This window comes from Clarias gariepinus, chromosome 1 (assembly GCF_024256425.1).
Source record: "Clarias gariepinus isolate MV-2021 ecotype Netherlands chromosome 1, CGAR_prim_01v2, whole genome shotgun sequence".
NCBI lineage: Eukaryota > Metazoa > Chordata > Actinopteri > Siluriformes > Clariidae > Clarias > Clarias gariepinus.
Window position 1 is genome coordinate 38,533,736 of NC_071100.1, and position 18,520 is coordinate 38,552,255.

General features: G+C 40.9%; 1 protein-coding gene across 1 annotated transcript in view; it reads left to right on the plus strand.

Moving 5' to 3' along the window:
* The window catches only part of yes1 (YES proto-oncogene 1, Src family tyrosine kinase), a 56,590-nt gene that overhangs the window by 30,690 nt on the left and 7,380 nt on the right, over positions 1-18,520 (plus strand). The window contains exons 3-10 of the mRNA XM_053492876.1: positions 656-755; positions 1,232-1,330; positions 2,183-2,286; positions 2,374-2,523; positions 4,974-5,129; positions 12,921-13,100; positions 15,408-15,484; positions 16,312-16,465. Coding sequence (XP_053348851.1) covers positions 656-755; positions 1,232-1,330; positions 2,183-2,286; positions 2,374-2,523; positions 4,974-5,129; positions 12,921-13,100; positions 15,408-15,484; positions 16,312-16,465 — 1,020 coding nt within the window. The remainder of the gene's footprint in view (positions 1-655; positions 756-1,231; positions 1,331-2,182; positions 2,287-2,373; positions 2,524-4,973; positions 5,130-12,920; positions 13,101-15,407; positions 15,485-16,311; positions 16,466-18,520) is intronic.

The following is an 18,520-nucleotide window of genomic DNA, read 5'->3' on the forward strand; positions in this document are numbered from 1 at the left end:
CATGAAGCAATGCACCCATCGCGCGTAGAGACCACTGTACAAGCCTCTGGAGGCAGCGTTATGATCTGGGGTTGGTCAGGTCTAGGCTTACGACCTGAGTCCGCTAACGACCTGAATGTACAGAATGTGACCAGGTTATCACATCTAAGGAGCTTTACGTGATGGCACAGGCTTGTTCCAGGACAAATTGGGAAAGAGTGGTTCGGGGACAATGAGGAATCCTTTTCACACATGACCCAGCCACCACGTTATGTACCCTAATCAAAGGTGGTATGATTTGAAAGAGTAGAGGTCTGTTTCCATGAGGGACAATCTGGTGTTTAGGAGATATTTATTCCGTCTGAGATCATCTGTAACACCGAGCTTCATCCGTCAGTCTGCACCCATTCCTACCACATGTAGGATGAGCTGTTCATGTAATTACAGACATGGGAAAGTCTATTAGTAACTGATTTCACTTAGTAATTCCTTTGGGCTTCTATAAATCCTCAGCTTAAGTTTATTATCTTAAGGACCGGAATCTTTATGCTTCAAGTCTGTGACTTCTTCTACTTGTCAAGCCAATTGATGTTTAACCGTATGCAGTTAGATCTTTGTACCAAGTTCATCATGGTGAATGTGATTCCACTCTGTTTTTTTTTTTTTTTTTCTCTAGGTGGCGTGACGTTTTTTGTGGCCTTATACGACTATGAGGCCAGGACATCCGACGACCTCTCATTCAAAAAAGGCGATCGATTCCAGATCATCAACAACACGTGAGTGTACTACTCGCCTGTCTATCTGTGCCTAGAGCTACTGTACATTGATGGATTTTTTTTTTTTTTCTTTTTCTTTCCTGCTTTGGGATGAAAGATGATCCAGCAGCCTAAAATGCAATGCGTTTAACAGGATTTTGAATATATATATACATGTCATTGCATTGCAGCCTGGTGCAGATAGATACTGTATCTGGGTTAATGCTCGTCTTCTTCGACAGAGCTGTCTGTCTGTTCGTTCAGGCATCCAGTTTTGTCTCTTAATACCAGCATAAAGCAAAATTCCACTATAGTGATCATGGTCGTTTTTATCTAAATCCTTTAACTAACCAGGGTTCACCCCCCCCCCCCCCCCCCCCCCACCCACCCCCCCCCCCGGTGGGGTTAATATCTCAGCCAGCCAGGTTTTTATTAATATTACAGGGCTTTCTGCGTATGTATATTAATGCTGTTTATGTGCTGGCTGACTTCCACAGAGAGGGAGACTGGTGGGAGGCCCGTTCCATCAACACAGGCAAGAAGGGCTACATTCCCAGCAATTACGTGGCCCCTGCAGACTCCATCCAAGCTGAAGAGTAAGATACTCCTCTCCTCCTGCTCTCCTTTTATGAGCTGCCACTTCTACCCTCTGCGTAATTAAGAGTATGTGATCGGCATCACGTCGCAACAGCCTGGCGCTCGCGAACCACCAAGGAGCACGCATGATGAGATAACAAAAAGGCCTCTCTCTCTCTCTCTCTCTCTCTCTCTCTCTCTCTCTTTAACATTAAGATTTTTCACTGGATGCATTAATGCATGTCTCTGTGCTGTCCTCCCACTGAAGAGGAGAGTCATAATGTCTTTTCTTTTTTCCAAGTGAATTAACACTGCGACAGATGCAGTAATGTGGTAAAGCAGTCCAGCAGACAGCTTCTCTTTATTTTTAATACAAATAAATAAATGAAATATATAGATTTTTTTTAATAAACCCTTGATGCACATGGCGAGAGGTAATCATACCATCAAAGCCATTTTTTTGGGATAAAATAACAAAAAAAATGAACAGATGTGCAATGTGGACATGGAGGAGGAGGATGATGATGATGATGATACAAGCGAGTATATTAAATCACTAGAGATTGCTGCTTATGACGATTATTTGGCACGTGTGTAGATGAAAAGAGATGATGGAGGATTATTGCCGCCCTCCTGCGTGACACTGCGTGCTAATAATAGCTTTGTAGTTTAAATGATTAATGCTGAATGTTATAACTAGGTGATAAATAATAAGATCTGCTTGTTTAGAAAAGAACGTGCATATGCAATTTCATCAGTTGTAACTTTTACCTTTACTTCACATACAAGCTCGCAGGAGTTTAATGATGCAGCCAGTCTGTGATTAAAAGCTAATTTTTTTGTCTTTTTTTTTTTTTTTTTTTTTTTTACAGATGGTACTTTGGGAAAATGGGACGCAAAGATGCCGAGCGACTGTTACTGGTTCCTGGAAACCAGAGAGGGACGTTCTTGGTCAGGGAGAGCGAGACAACAAAAGGTCTGTAGTGTTTTTTTTCTTTTCGGGTGTCTGACCCCTCTGATAGCATCGTGTGTAAAGATTGTGTGAATTCTTTCTTTCTGACAGGAGCCTACTCTCTCTCCATACGTGACTGGGATGACATGAAGGGTGACAATGTGAAACACTACAAAATCCGCAAGCTCGATAACGGTGGCTACTACATCACCACGAGAGCCCAGTTTGATACACTGCAGAAACTGGTCAAACACTATACAGGTACGTTGAACGGGAATAAAAAGTTTGTATGTTGTAGATTTTATACAGTGTTTTATATTGAAATAAAACGGTACTATATTGGCACCCTGGATCCATTCCGAGAAAGTTTGGTTCATTTTGATCACTGAGAACACAAGCGCTCCACTCTCAGGAACCTGCACAGATCGAATTGGATATGGGAGACGATCGTACATGAGAACGGAAGTAGATCGCGGTTTATACACAATGTCGTGGAAAGACTCGCGAGATTATTTTTTTTCTAGGACTTTAGGGAAGAAGGGAAAAAAGAGACGGGTTGATTTGGAGTGGTGTGGATTTGTGGAAATGAAAATTTCTTCAGTTATGCTGGTTTCCTTTCGGCCCCCAAAAATGTTAGTTGGTGCCTCGATTATGCTACAGTTTCCTCTGGTTGTGAATGAGTATAAAAATACTTGCATCTACGGTGCCATATGCTGGACAGGACATTTTCCTGCCTCACAATCATTCTTTGAGATCTCTTGAGATTCTCAGTGAGCCTGACCAGGATAAAGTTACTAAAAATACTGAAAAAGTCTGGGCGGAAAAATGTCCCGTTTAACCCTGATTATTATTTGAACTCCAGTAGGTCCAGAATTCAGTTAAATTATCTGTTTATTCTGTGAGTTGTTCCATCGTTTCCATATTCTTGGTCAGTGTTCGTACCAGTGTTTGTTCCTTTCATCAAGAACCCATCAAGAAGAGGGGTGTTGGGTTGTCGGTGGTGTCCATACGTTTGAGACCATTTTTTTCTTGTTGGGTGGAAACGTTTCACATTTCGCTACTCATCCAAGTGGCTTCTTCATTCAGAGGATCCTCCCCTGGTGAGATAAGGAGGGAGAGTAGAGGAAAGAGATTAGGGGGAGTCGTTAAGGACTCCCTTTACTCTCTCGGGTCGCTACACCTTAAGTGTGGCTTACCTGGTGGACCTGTGAAGAGGTCTTGATCTTCCTGGGGATTTATGAAGGATCAGCATGAAAAATAATGATCTGTTTGTCCCTAAGACCTTCCACTTACTGTACACATAGATGGCTTTACCCCTCTCTAGAACCATAGATCCTCTCTGTCTGTACATTCTCATCCTCAAACATGTGCCCTTTGTCCTTCAGGTGAAGGTACACTGAGCTGTTGCACTTTCTCTGCTGGTACATCTGCAAGTGTAGAGGTTGTTTTGTAGAGATCTGAGCATTTCACTGCATTGCACCAAATATATTATATGTTTTGGTGTCCGGTCTTTCGGGGGGATGAGTCTCTGTCTGAGTGTGTTGGTGGGTTTGAAATGAACTCCCCTGAGACTGAAGAAGCTGCTTGGATGAGTAGTGAAGCGTTTCTGCCTTATAAGAAAGAAGTCTAGTTGACATGACTCGTCTTCCATATATAATAACATATATAATGCTTCTGCTTGGTATCTTATATATCAATTAAATATATATATATATATATATATATATATATATATATATATATAGCCAAAAATATTACCAATATTACCAATTACCAACACTATAATCATAGTGTTTCTGCCTATAAAAACAATAAAACGTCTAGAGAAGACATTTAAATGAAGGTAAATATGAAATAAATACACAGTAGTCCTCACGTAACCTTCTTTCTTTCCTCTTGGCACCAGCTGCTTCAAAACACAAAACTGAAAGTGGCTTCCTTTTCTTCTTGAACCGTGCTTGCTTCTCGCACAACATGCATAATTGCTTTCCACTGAAACAAGTTTTGAACGGCTCCCAGATGTGCGTGCACTCGTATGCCGAAAATGCCTCGCATCATCACTTAAGGTGAAAAATCTTGAGGCGGAGCGTTCGGACTGTATGTCGAGGTACCACTGTATTTACTTTGTGGCCACTTGTTAAAGACATTGTGTATTTAAAAAGACAGACTACACACGTTTGTGTAAAAGCTACTGATCCATGTTCTATCCATCAGTGTGTCGTCTGGACACATGATTTAATGGAAGGGATAAAATTCTCCGTCCGCCCCCCAACCCCCCCCCCCCCCCCCCCAACATTTCCGTTCCTTTTATTCCCAACTGTGCATGTTTTTCTTTTATGTATGTATGTATAATGTTTTTTTAACATGTTTCTTGAGTCTTGTTCTAAAAAAAAAAAATAAAATAAAAAATAAAAACGGCTACCGTAAGTGGTTTCGTTGTTATGGTTGCTGTGACTGATCTAAATGGAATCTGGTAGTTCATGTGTAGTTTTGTTTGTCTGTACATACAGACCTGCAATTAACTATTTGACTGTAATAATAATATACTGTTTAACCACACAAACACCCTAAACTTGAACATACCAATATTAAAGTAATGCATTTTTAAAAGACACATAATATAAATCGCTCTTTGTTTAGCCTCCAGACTACCACCTGTGTTTACACGCTTTAACCCCTCCCCGTTGTCTCATCTGCGTGTCTGTGTTTAGAGCACGCAGACGGACTCTGTTACAGGCTCACTACTGTCTGTCCGACTGTGAAGCCCCAGACTCAGGGCCTGGCTAAAGACGCCTGGGAGATCCCACGTGAATCGCTCCGTCTGGAACTCAAACTGGGCCAAGGCTGCTTTGGAGAGGTCTGGATGGGTAAGGATTAAACGCGCAGTCATCTTCTTTGCCATCCCAGTTTAAACAGTTCTGCTTTGAAGTGTATAATGAGTATTCCTGCTTTTATATCCCCATTCATGTTTAAGAACAAAAGTTTTACACGTCTTAGGCTGTTCAGTAAAGAGCAGAGAATGGCTGATCTCATGAATATTCATAGTGCTCATTGTTCCATTCATTCGTCTATTCATTTTAAATCATTGTCAGGTCTCATTAATATTTAAATGACTTACTGGGGAGATTTTGCAAACAGTGTGAAAAAACCGCATGTTTTTATATATATATATGCGCACAGAGTCAGCCAAAAATGTATACACACTAAAAACAGTATGATGTATTTAATATTACTATCATATCAATATATAATGCTTCACAATAAATATAGTACTATAATATAGGGGTTAGACAACGAAACTGAAACCCTGGCCAATTTAGTGTTGGAGGGTTCCTGTCTAAATTTGACCAGTCTGGTGGCCAATCTTCATTGATTGCACATTAAATTCAAATTTTATTTGTCTCATACACAGTACGATATGCAGTGCAATGCTTACACGACTGTCAGTAACCTTAAAAAATAATAAAAGCTTATATGTAAGAAAATAAATATGAATAAAAGAAATACATTACCAAATAAAATTAACTAGTAAAATATGTACAGTACAAAGCAAAATATACTGTAATAAAAGAAATACGTTAGAAAATAAGATTAACTAGAGAAATGTACTGTACAAAGTATACTTTACAAATAAGCATAACAGAATATCCATATAAGAACAAAATATCAATATAACAAATAAAAAAACTATAGAAAAGAAAATAGAAATAGAAATTTGTCAAAAACAGAAGTTTTGAAATGGCTGGGGTGTGCGAATATGCATAAAAAGTGACTTTGTAAAGTGTCTTATTTAAAGTGATTTGTGCAGTGGCATCCATAGATGAAAATATAAATATGTAGTGCAAGTGTGCATTGTGAATGTGTCCAAAGTGGCCATGAATACCATGAAAGTGAACATGAATTTAACTAAGAAAGAATAAAATAAAATATAAAATTAAAATAAAATAACTGTACAACAAAATACACAATATAAGAACAATAAGAAAAACAGCTGTACAAAGTAGATATAGATTTTGACATTTTTGTGTGGAATGAAGTTAGATATAAATGGTAATAAAAGAATGGTAATGTCCAGGGTTGTGCAATCCACATATTTAAAGTGTCTTGTGCGTGCAAATATGATTAAAAGTGATTTTATTTAAAGTGGCTTGTGATAGAGTGATTTAACTAATGACCACGAAAGTGCAGTTGTTCAGTGGCCACTAGTGTAAACAAATGTCCAGAATGTCCAGTGTGTGTGCAAAAACCATATGTGTGGGTCAGTACTGTGTGGTGCACTGATTGAGAGACCGTATCGCCTACGGGAAGAAGCTCCTCCTCAGTCTCTCTGTGTTGGCCTTCAGGGAGCGGAATCGCTTTCCTGACCTCAACAGAGAGAACAGTCCATTGTAGGGTGGCTGAGATTCCTCTCGATCTTCCTGGCCTTGGTCCAGCACCGCTTGCTGTAGATCGAGTGCAGGTCAGGGAGCTCGGTACGGATGGTGTGCTCGGCTGATCGCACCACCCTCTGTAGAGCTCGTCTGTCCTGTATGGTGCTGTTCCCGAACCAGGTTGTGATGTTTACTCTTACACCAGTAAGAGCAGAGTGTGAAGGTTTAATCAGAAGAGTAATAGCACAGTTTTGCTTAAAATATTGCAATGCACACAACATTATGGGTGACATATCGGAGTTCAAAAGAGGACAAGTTGTTGGTGTGCATCTCGCTGGCGTATCTGTGACCAAGACAACAAGTCTTTGTGATGTATCAAGAGCCACGGTATCCAGGGTAATGTCAGCATACCACCAAGAAGGACGAACCACATCCAACAGGAGTAACTGTGGACGCAAGAGGAAGCTGTCTGAAAGGGATGTCCGGGTGCTAACTCGGAATGTATTCAAAACTTAAAGCCACAGCTGCCCAACTCACTGCAGAATTAAATGTGCACCTCAACTCTCCTGATCCTACCAAAACTGTTCATCGGGAGCTCAAAAGGGGACATGTCAGACAGTACATGGCCGGGCTGCTATAACCAAACCTCTGGTCACTCGTGCCAATGCCAAACGCCTTTTTTAATGGTGCCAGCTGCGAAAATCTTGTTAAAAAAAAAAAAAAAACATGTCTTGCTCTCTGATGTGTCTTTGCCACATCTGGGAGAGTTAAGGTGTGGAAAAGCCCCAAAGAAGCATACCATCCAGACTGTTGCATGCCCAGAGTGAAGCATGGGGTGGATCAGTGATGGTTTGGGCTGCAATATCATGGCATTCCCTACGCCTAATGCTAGATAGGCACGTTACTGCCAAGGACTACCGAACCATTTTGGAGAACCATGTGCACCCAACGGTGTATTCTGAAGGCGGTGCTGTCTATCAGGATGATGATGCACCAATACACACAGCAAGCCTGTTGACAAACTCAGGGCCTGACTTGTGTTAGAATGAAGAAATACATGACAAATAGGTTAGAGGAAACAATCATATTTTATCTCAAGCATTAACTTTTAATAAATGTTTAATTTAAATCTCTTAAATGGTATACTACCTTGCAGCGGTGATCATACTGTACTTATGATGTACTGCAATATATCTGTTCCTATATTGGTTACCATGTCCGTTACCTCCTTTGTAACTATGCGAAATTGGCTAGTGCATGCCTTGGCCAAATGCTTTTCTTTTGTTTTTAATATGCTAAAAGTGAATTAATTTGCAGTTGCAGACACCAAGGTAGTTATGGTTATTTATTGGTATCCAGTGGCCTCCAGTAAGTGCCAAAAAGTAGCTTCTGCCAGCTGCCTTACTTTCACAGACTATCTTGATGTCATACAGTTTATATATTTATTCTTGTAGAAGTCGTTTCCCATGAAGGTAGCTCGAGCACACAACTTCTAGTTCAAGTTGTTTTTAGCGAAACTTGCCGTTCAGCACACCTAGTGATGTTTCTTCAGTCATCTTATCATTGATGTTAAACCTGCCATTATCACACGCAGCCGGGTAATCGAACTGTGTTTCCATCTCACTATTTCTTTTCCTAAGAACAGTTTCAAATAAACATGGGTATGAGTCCACCAGACTCGCCCATTAACATAACAGTCCACTTTAGGGATTCCCTAATGTCCTCCAAAGGGGGCCGGATTAGACCTCATCAAATTACCTGAGAGGGTGTGTGTGTGGAATTCACAAAAGGTTGCTTAGTGCTTAGTCCATGCTTAGTGGTTTATAGCACTTTAGAAATTGCCTCATCTTACTGGCACACTTTTAAGTATCATTTTGTAAATGACTCTGCAGGTGGAGTCATAGGGGTGAGGGCTGTTGCAGTTTAGCTAATTGTATTAACGTGGTCTGCTGCCAGGTGAAAGGAAACTTTTTTTCTTTGGTCGGCAGATCACCCATGGTGCATTTTAAGAAAGAACATCTGTCCCCGCTATGTGTTTGGCCCTTGGAGCTAGACAATGAACACTGCTGTCTTCTTCAAATAACCCACACAATCATTACAGCCTCACTCTGTGCATTTAAAGTTCCGAGTTTAGTGTTGTTTATAATGAGCTGTTTGAGGCTCCGTGTGACTGTCTCCTGAGAAGCGTGATTTAGTAACCACATCTTACCTCTTTCCTCGCCGCTCTCAAAGCCTACCCTGCAGCAAGACCGCAGGAGATTATGCAATCCCAGGAATCTTTCTCTGCCCAACCTGAGCAGATTGTCAAGTTTAAACCTGCTTTCGGCATTCCGTGGAAATTCCTGCGCGTCATAAATTATGCTGATTCAGACGTAGGAGCAGGATAAAAAAAAAAAGGGGATTTGGAGTGAGCGTCTTTACTTCTGTTATAGGGGAAGATAGGTTTCATTCCAGTTCTTTAAGATTTTAGGCTGTGTATTTTCCCTGTTTTACCTCCTTTCCACCAATGTGAATCAAGTGCTAGGTTGTCTGTTGTATGTGCATGGCCATGACATCACTACTGGCCCACAAGACTTTGTGAGAGATTTTCATAGCGTCCGGTACTCCTTTGAATACATCTGCAATCAGGCCTGGCTTATTGGCTGCGGAAACATGAATTTTTCATTTGTGTCTCCAATCCAAAATTGGGTCACAATCAGCATCTGGAATGCGGCCCCCAGCAGAGAGACAATACATTACCGTCAGACATCTTTTTGGAGTAGGCCTGAGCACTGTGATTAACTCTATTCAAGAAATCTGCAACGGTGTTGTCATGGAGCTCGTTGACGATCACAATAAATGTCCTGATGTTGCCAAGCTGCAAGAAATAGCCACTTTCTTTAGTAATTGTTGGGGAGTACCAGATTGTTTTGCAATAAGTTGTGGATAGCAAAGTGCTTTTACCCTTTTTTTTTTTTTTTTTTTGGAAAAAAAAAAAAGTATTCGCTCGCCTGCCTTCACATGCATATGAACTTGAGTAACATCCAATTCTTAATCCATAGAATTTATTATGATGATGGCCCACCCTTTGCAGCTATAACAGCTTCAACTCTTCTGGGAAGGCTTTCCACAAGGTTTAGCACTGTTTTATCAGGTTGAGGTCAGGACTCTATGCAGGCCAGTCCAGTTCTTCCACACCAAACTCGCTTATCCATGTTTTTATGGACCTTGCTTTGTGCACTGATGCGCATTCTCAAACTGTTCCCACAAAGTTGGGGGCATGAAATTGTCCAAAATGTCTTGGTATGCTTGAAGTATTGAGTTCCTTTCACTGGAACTAAAGGGCCGACCCAAACTCCTGAAAAACAACCCACACTATAATCCTCCACGCCACCAAACTTGACACGTGCACATGCAAAAGTGAAATGTGTAGTTGAACAAATGGTAAAAACTAAAATCAAGAAAAAATTAAGGAAACTTTGCCCAGGACAACGCTCAATTATTTGTTCACTGCGCTTCCATTATTGCCAAGTCCAATCAAGCAGCAGAATCCATTTCCATCCCCTGCAGCAAGGCCTCATGCATCTCCTTGCTGTGCTGTAAAAACCTCTCTGCTCTTTTAAAGTACTCCAGCAGATCTGCATCCATGTTGCTTCTCTTCCTTTTGTCTGTGTAAAACAGTGTAAAACTTCAATCAACACACTTCTCCATGGTTAATTGACTAAATGACATTTTTTTTTTAAAGATAATCTCTGTCTGTCCACATACCTATGAATTCAAGAAGATGGCAGATTAACATTAGCGGCGGTTAACAGGTTTGCCAAGGATGGCTCACTGCTGTTCATCTTCCATGACCCAAGCTAATTCCTCATATTGATTGATATTGTGAACAGCAACCTCAACATTCATGTTGCAAATGTAATAATGATGTGAGATCTCATTACTGATCTGGGCAATACATATCTAACAGTACACTTGTTTGGGTGACATGCGGCAGTTTTAAATACATAAAAATCAGGCTAAATACCTAGTAGGTCATACTTTTGTAATGGCAATGAGAGATTAGTGGCTCACAAAACAAGAAATACAGTCCTTCAGCTGCTCCAGTCCAGGGATCGCCACAGTGGACCATCTGATCTGCCCACAACTTGGCACAGGTTTTACGCTGGATGCCCGTCCTGACTCAACCCTACCATTTTTCTAACTGGGCTTGGGACCGGCACTGCATGTTAGTGGCTGGGTAGTATGGGGTGTGGCGACCCACTGAAGGTGGAGCTCTAACCCAGGTCCTCAGAACCTCAAATCAACAACCTAGAACTTTATCTCCCTGGGCCACCACTCCGCAGTCAAGAAATACATTGCGGGATAGAAATAAGGCAAAAGAGTATGAACGAAATAGCATTCCAGAGTCAATGGAAGTTTGCTGAGCCGTGACCTCTGCCCTCACCTCCCGCACCGCTGCTGTTATCGAGTTTAGAGTGCTTGTTGGTTTGCACACCAGCTTGTCCCAAAAGACAGAACCCATAACTGGAAAATTTTGGTCTGTGTAGTCCTTTTTTAGTTTTCTAAGCTTGTTCCTCACCTTATTGAGACTTTTTCTTCTACCCCAGTGAAGCCATCATGCGCTGCATTTCGTGGTAATTCGTGGTTTATTCCTTTTTTTTGTGGTAGACGGTAAAATTCTACACTGCACCACGCTGCACCATTTAAAGATGACAGTCTTCACCTTTTAGTTGATAGTCATGATGACGAGCCCATGACCCAAGCGGTTGTTTGCTCTAGCATAGCAAAGTGTTGGTGCTAAGTAGTGGAACCGGTTGTTCTGTGAGAGAGCTGTCTAAAAATAGAGAACCGGTTTGAAATCGGGCATCTGCCCTAAACTAGTCTTGGAATCGTCTTGGTGGAAAATGGGTGTTTATGGTTTCTACACATCTAGTAAAACACTGGCGGTAGTGATTCCTGGGTTTTCATGTTGCAGGAGCTGAGACTTGCCTAAAAATGTTCACATTAAAAATGTTTTCACAGGCGAACATTTTTGAGTTTCATATAAGAACTAAAATGCAGCAGCTGTTATGAGAAAATAATCTCATTGCTGTGGTAGAACACAATATAACAAGTTTTCCCCCTCTTTTTCTCAACCTCTATATAGTTTCACTAGAAGTCAAAAATGATCTGCACTCCGGTTATATTAAAACTTCTGTTGGCTGTACTCTTATCAATGCTTTCCGTCCAAGGCATCCGTCTCCATAGTCTGCTGTACTGGTGTGATTGTGTTAAATTTGTAACTGCGGTGCGAGCAACAATGGATGTTCCACTTGCGATTTGCACGGAAGTAGAGCAGCGTGCAGTGATTAGTTTTTTGTGGTCCGAGGGTGTAACAGGAGCAGAAACAACTCACAGAAGAGCATAAACAGAGGTGTCTGGATATCTGCAAACAAAATTCGGACTGATGCTCTAAGAAAGGTGAAAGTACTTTAAAAAGAAATATAATTGTTGACGAGACATCGATTCATCACCACGAGCCTGGAAGTAAACAGCAGAGTATGGAACGGAAACATCCTTAATCGCCAACCGAGAAAAAGTTCCAAAGTCAAACATCAGCTGGAAATTTTTACGCTTGCAGTTTTCTGGAATTCGGTGTTGTGATCTTGCGTGATGATTAATGCGTGGTGCAATTTGTTTGAAAGTGCAACTATTGTACTGTTTTTCTTTTTTTTTGTATTTTTCTGCACTTCTGCTCACACTGTCGAAGCTCTGCAAAACGTTTAGAGATGTTAAAGCATCCTCCCTATAGTCCTGATCTTAATCCATCAGATTTTGACTTGTTTGGTCCGTTTGAAGGCAGCCTTGATGAAGATGAAGGATGAAGATTCACTTCCGATGAGGAAGTGAAGACAGCGGTGCATTTCCTCCTCACAGCTCAACCTAAAATGAGGGAATATAAAAGCTCCACACATTGGCAAAGTGTATTGAAAAACAAGTAGATTATGTAAAAAAAAAAAAAAAAGTTTGTTTTTTTTCCTAGAAGTTTATTGAAATAAATTCTACAGTCAAAGTGAGGATAAATTTTGAAAATATAAAGTACTCTCAAAGCAGTAGCTGCTGTGTGCCTGTGTGGAACACTAGGTCTTATTGATATCTCATGGTGTTTACTTGACTCTGCTCTTTTACGGTCATTTCCCCTTTTGATCTGATATGTAACAGCTTGACTCCATGTACTGTTGAATGGTAGTTATGTTAACATGTCTCATGGCTTGGGGTATCATTTTCAATCATTTCTTTTCTTCCTTTCTCTATTCCCTGGTTCAGGCACCTGGAACGGTACCACCAAGGTGGCGATTAAGACGCTGAAGCCTGGCACCATGTCCCCCGAGGCATTCCTTCAGGAGGCCCAGATCATGAAGAAGCTCAGGCATGACAAGCTGGTGCCTCTTTATGCCGTCGTGTCTGAGGAACCCATTTACATCGTGACTGAGTACATGGGCAAAGGTAATACACTCAGGATGGGCTCTGTAATTAGTATTAATGCAGTGTGTGAATTTTAATGTGCAGGTGTAGCCGTCTAGACTTTGGCAGGGATCATTAAGAGTCAGTCTGCACACTACAATCATAAATATTGCACTGCGTGTGGGTGAGTGAATGGGTAACTAAGATTGTGTCCATAATGCTATATTCACTCTAGCATAGGACAGGTGAGTTGATGGTTGCTTAAATTGCATCTCCTGGAGATGTGGAGAGAGGGCTTGTAATCGTGCGCTGACTGCTGTCCCGTTCCAATCGTGCGCTGACTGCTGTCCCGTTCTAATCGTGCGCTGACTGCTGTCCCGTTCTAATCGTGCGCTGACTGCTGTCCCGTTCTAATCGTGCGCTGACTGCTGTCCCGTTCTAATCGTGCGCTGACTGCTGTCCCGTTCTAATCGTGCGCTGACTGCTGTCCCGTTCTAATCGTGCGCTGACTGCTGTCCCGTTCTAATCGTGCGCTGACTGCTGTCCCGTTCTAATCGTGCGCTGACTGCTGTCCCGTTCTAATCGTGCGCTGACTGCTGTCCCGTTCTAATCGTGCGCTGACTGCTGTCCCGTTCTAATCGTGCGCTGACTGCTGTCCCGTTCTAATCGTGCGCTGACTGCTGTCCCGTTCTAATCGTGCGCTGACTGCTGTCCCGTTCTAATCGTGCGCTGACTGCTGTCCCGTTCTAAACAGACACCATAATCAGGACCATAATGTCTAGGCTCCTGGGTTTTGCATGAAAAATAAGAGTGACTGTGCATATTCTCCAGCACACTCAGTAAAACCTCCCAGCTGTTTTGCTTATAAACCTGCACAGATCTTCTATCCAACAGCTACTGATTTAATTTAAAGCAAAGAGGAGTTTTCCACCAAAATATTGTCTGTTTATTTTGGTGCTCTGTATAGCATCAAAGGCATCTTTGCTTAATGGCATTTTTTTTTGTATGTGCAGACTTTTAGACTACTGTAAGGTAAACAGCTGGAAGGTTTTACTGAGTGTGAAAATACATGGTGTTCTGGAAATTTAGTCACATTGCTTTCTTTACAGGCATGCAAATCTTCTGTAATGTTATTGATTTATCGATTTTTAAGTTATGTTTGGGAATAGTGAAGAATTTTTGTGCATAATAGTGCAGACATGATAACCATGTTTAACGTGTATAAAGATAATATCCTGCCTAAGACTTTTGCACTGTAATGTATATGATTTGTACTCATCACTTTTAACTGCCATTTAAAAAAGTGTGCCATGCCATGAAAGTGTGTTAAAAGTTGTGAATCCCCTATTTGCTAAACTAAGAAACCTAAAACCAACCACACACAATTTCGTATGTGAAAAAATGTCTTTTTGGAGCTTCGTACTTGCATCGCGTATTTTGCATAGAAGTGGGAAAAAAAAGTTTCAAATGTCACACTAATGCTTTGCCGCCTGCGACAGTCATTATTGACATCGGAGCTGTGTATTGTGCACGTACATCGAAAGAGAATGGTCACATTGTGAGTGTGAAGGTTAACATAGGGTTAGTCATTCCAAAAACCATGTGATACGAGTTCACACATTCAGACATCTGTTTAAAACTTGCTTTGTGTCACGAATATAAATGAAAGCTCTAACATTTTTAAAAAAATTGTTGGATCTACTGTAATGTAAGAATTTTTAAAAGATTTTTAAATATATGGGGCATTCAATTGTGCAGAGTAACAAAGCAAAGTTACGAGAGGAAAATAAAAACTCCCTTTAATTCTCTCTTTGTAGCTTTTCACTACAGCTCAGATACCATCAAGGTAGAAGGTTTTCTCAGTATGTCGGATGCATTATCGGCTCCAGCTTAACAGCTGAAACGCTGGCCTTCCAGGAACTCCAATAACAACCTAGACATGGCATGGAAATGGCTTGAAGCGAGGTCAGGACCATACAGGAGTTGTGACAATAACTTCCAGCTGCGATTCTGTAACATGCAAGTGGTGTTGGTGATGGTTGTCTGTACGGTTCTTTAGATTTAATTATCCCTCGATTTTCAAGGATCAGGCGTTCCACTTGCTGAATGTTCACAGGAGCGACTGCAGTGGGCTCCGAGCCACCTCGGTCCGAAATGTCATTCGCAGACGTACATCATTCTTTAAAACGTTTTCACCTCTCTGTTGTACCGTGGCTAAAAGTCTTATCACAGTACTGTGCTTGAAGTCTTCTGTTAATTCAATTTAACAGAATTTTTTCAAATTTAATCGTTGTCTCTCTCTCTCTCTCTCTCTCTCTCTCTCTCTCTCTCTCTCTCTCTCTCTCCTAGGGAGTTTGCTGGACTTTCTAAAGGAAGGCGAAGGCAAATATCTCAAGCTTCCACAGCTAGTAGACATGGCAGCACAGGTAAGAGCACATCACTCTCTGTTCTTTCCTTCGCAACATCGACTGTAGGAACTGCCTGTAGTCCTTTCGCGCCACATCTTTCCCATTTCTCAGTCTTGTCATGTCTTATGGACGAGTTTAGAGGCAGCTGTTTACTGCTCCACGTGTCAACAGTCAGCTGTCTAGTTTTGCTCTGAGGAATGTCTGGCAGAACTTTCTCTCCCAGTCCGCCTGTCACGGCAGTTTAACGCGCTGCGGCATTTCGCCATCTGCAGGTTCTGCCCGTTTCCGGGCGCTCTCCTCCTCATTTCCACTCAACGCTTGGAGCTCTTAACCTCCTCTCCTGAGGGACCGCTCCGCTTTAATGTGCCAGTGCAGATTTGCTCTTTGCTCTTAAACCAGCATATTGCCTGCCCCCCCTCTCTCTGTTTATTTTTTGGTGTTCTTCAAGCTGCTGTCAGTACTACACTGTCTTAATTAAGCCTTCTCGCATCTTGTCTCGTCTCTGCCACTGAGAGGTGTTTGTGCTTTATAAACATAAATCATTTGGACAGCTTTTTAAATGAGTGCCTGTCAGTTGATGCACTGGAAATTTAGCTACCATTTCCCATGTCCATGTATTCCTCACCCTAACACTGACATGGAGCTATTTAAGATTTTTTCGCCCCGATCTGCCGAGCTAATTTTGGATTCTGTAATTGTCCTAATGAAGGCTATTTGTGCCTTTAATTAAACTGCTAATGTCCTTGACTGTAATTGCTAACATCGTTTCCTTAATGCTACCATTGTTTCCTTGAAGGAATCTTTTTTTTTTTTCCCTTTTTTTTTTCTGTAATCTCCTCCTGCAGATCGCCGATGGCATGGCCTTCATCGAAAGGATGAATTACATCCACAGGGACCTGCGGGCAGCCAACATCCTTGTGGGAGAAAACCTGGTGTGCAAGATCGCTGATTTTGGCCTGGCCAGGCTGATCGAGGACAACGAATACACCGCAAGACAAGGTCCGTGCATGGTTGTAGGATGTGTTTTTTGGGTCTGGGTTATTAATGAAAGCCACTTGCACACTGGCCCCCCTGGAACTGCTTCATGTTTTGTAGTGTTACAAATCAGAACTGGAAGGGACATACAGTTATTGGGATGAGACTTTTTATAGATATAGGGAAAATTAATATTATAACGTGATTTACAGAAATATTTTAATCGGTTTAAAATTATTCATTGGAAGTAGCACATTCAGTTCCATGCATGCAGTCGGAATCTCACATGATCTTACATCTTGCCTCCCAACTTTCCAGTATTATAGACTATACTTCTGCAGGGGCAATAATATTTATTTATTTAAATAAATAAAAAATTATTTAATATATTGATTCGATAATAACCCCAATTTATGAATGATTATGGGTTGTACTGGGTTGTAGACAAAATCAAAGGGGGTGAATACTTATGCACTCAATACTGTATGTGCAAAAAGTATGTGCAATATAAAGGGGCGAGGCCAGATAATCAAGCTTATAGGCTTTTTTTCGGCAGAATGATTGAAGGTTGAAAAGATCCAGGCAGCTAATCATTGATTGGGTTCGTTAACTTTTTCCGGATCAGAATCAGGTTTATTGCAAAGTACTCACAAGTTCTCATATACAAGGATTTTTTTTTTTCTTTCCTTCTTTTTTTTTGGTAATGTGGTGCAACAAGGCAGACAAGTATGCATTACTCCAAGAAAGTTATGCATAAGAATAAAAAATATGTAACAGTATGCATATCTTTAAGTCTGCAGTGTGAATTTATTCGTTTAAAGAAAGAGTCGTCTATGCAGCAATTCAGCCGTTTAAATGTTTTGTAAGCATAAACCAGACCTTCAGGATCTTTCAGTGTAACTAGAAATTGGTGTCTGGCAGCTGCAGAAAATTGCTCGCAGCATCCTCCCACTATGTGTCACTGCATCCCCAAATGCCCCCTGCTGGAGGACCTGATGGACTGATTAGAGCTTTGATTTGCTTTCTGTCTTTCTTGCTTCCTCCACCCTGGATTAAGATTAAACCTGCTCAGTAACAGCTATCTCAGGGGCTTCCTGTGGTCTTCTGGACATCCCGTGAACTTACTCCAGTATGGTGTAAAGTTTTGCCCTCTAAAGTTGGTCATTTTACTGCACAAATATATGGGTTGGATTATTTAATAAAATGAATCAGTATCAGTGGTTGAGATTGAGAATTCCTGGATTAGGAGCGATCCATCTGATACAGAGAGACAGACTTGGTAAGACTGATTACAGAGCAGCTCACGACTCAAGTCCAGACTCGGAGTAAACACTTATTATAGCCAAGTGATTTGCCTGTGGACAGGTGAAGGGACGCCCTTATTAAAGCAAGGACTATACTTGTATATAGTTGTATGCTTGTACACCATCACCCTGTCATCTATCCTGGTTTTACAATATGTTTAACTTATTGAGCTAAAATACATGTTTTGTTGGACGCGTCTCCTCCAGCACCTTGTGACTTATCATGTGTGTGTAAACGAATCGAATTTTATAAAATCAACATGTTGCATGTTGCAGTGTGTTGTATAATTTTATTTTCAAAACTAAATTTTATAACTTTATAAAAAGAAAAATAGTATGATTGATATTATATTAATGTAATATTAACAATATTATATATCAATATATAGTGTATAGCAATAGATTTTGCATAAAAATATGTATACATTTAGATAATATATTGTAATAATATTATAGTATTTTTTTCCTGAAGTATCTGAAATATTATGTATTAATAATGTATATAAACTATACATATTTTTCCATATATTATTATAAGGAGATGTATAGCTGTATATGTTTGTATGTATGTATGTATGTGTGTATGTATGTATGTATGTATGTATGTGTGTGTATGTATGTATGTATGTATATGTATATACGCACTGTCTCTCCCGTCCACCCCCCTCCCGTCCACCCCCCCAGCCACACACCCCCCCCCCCCCTTAGTGCAGCTTTCGAAACTTCAGATGGCACATGACTGTGTCTGAAAGCAGCGAGCAAAAGAAATACAATC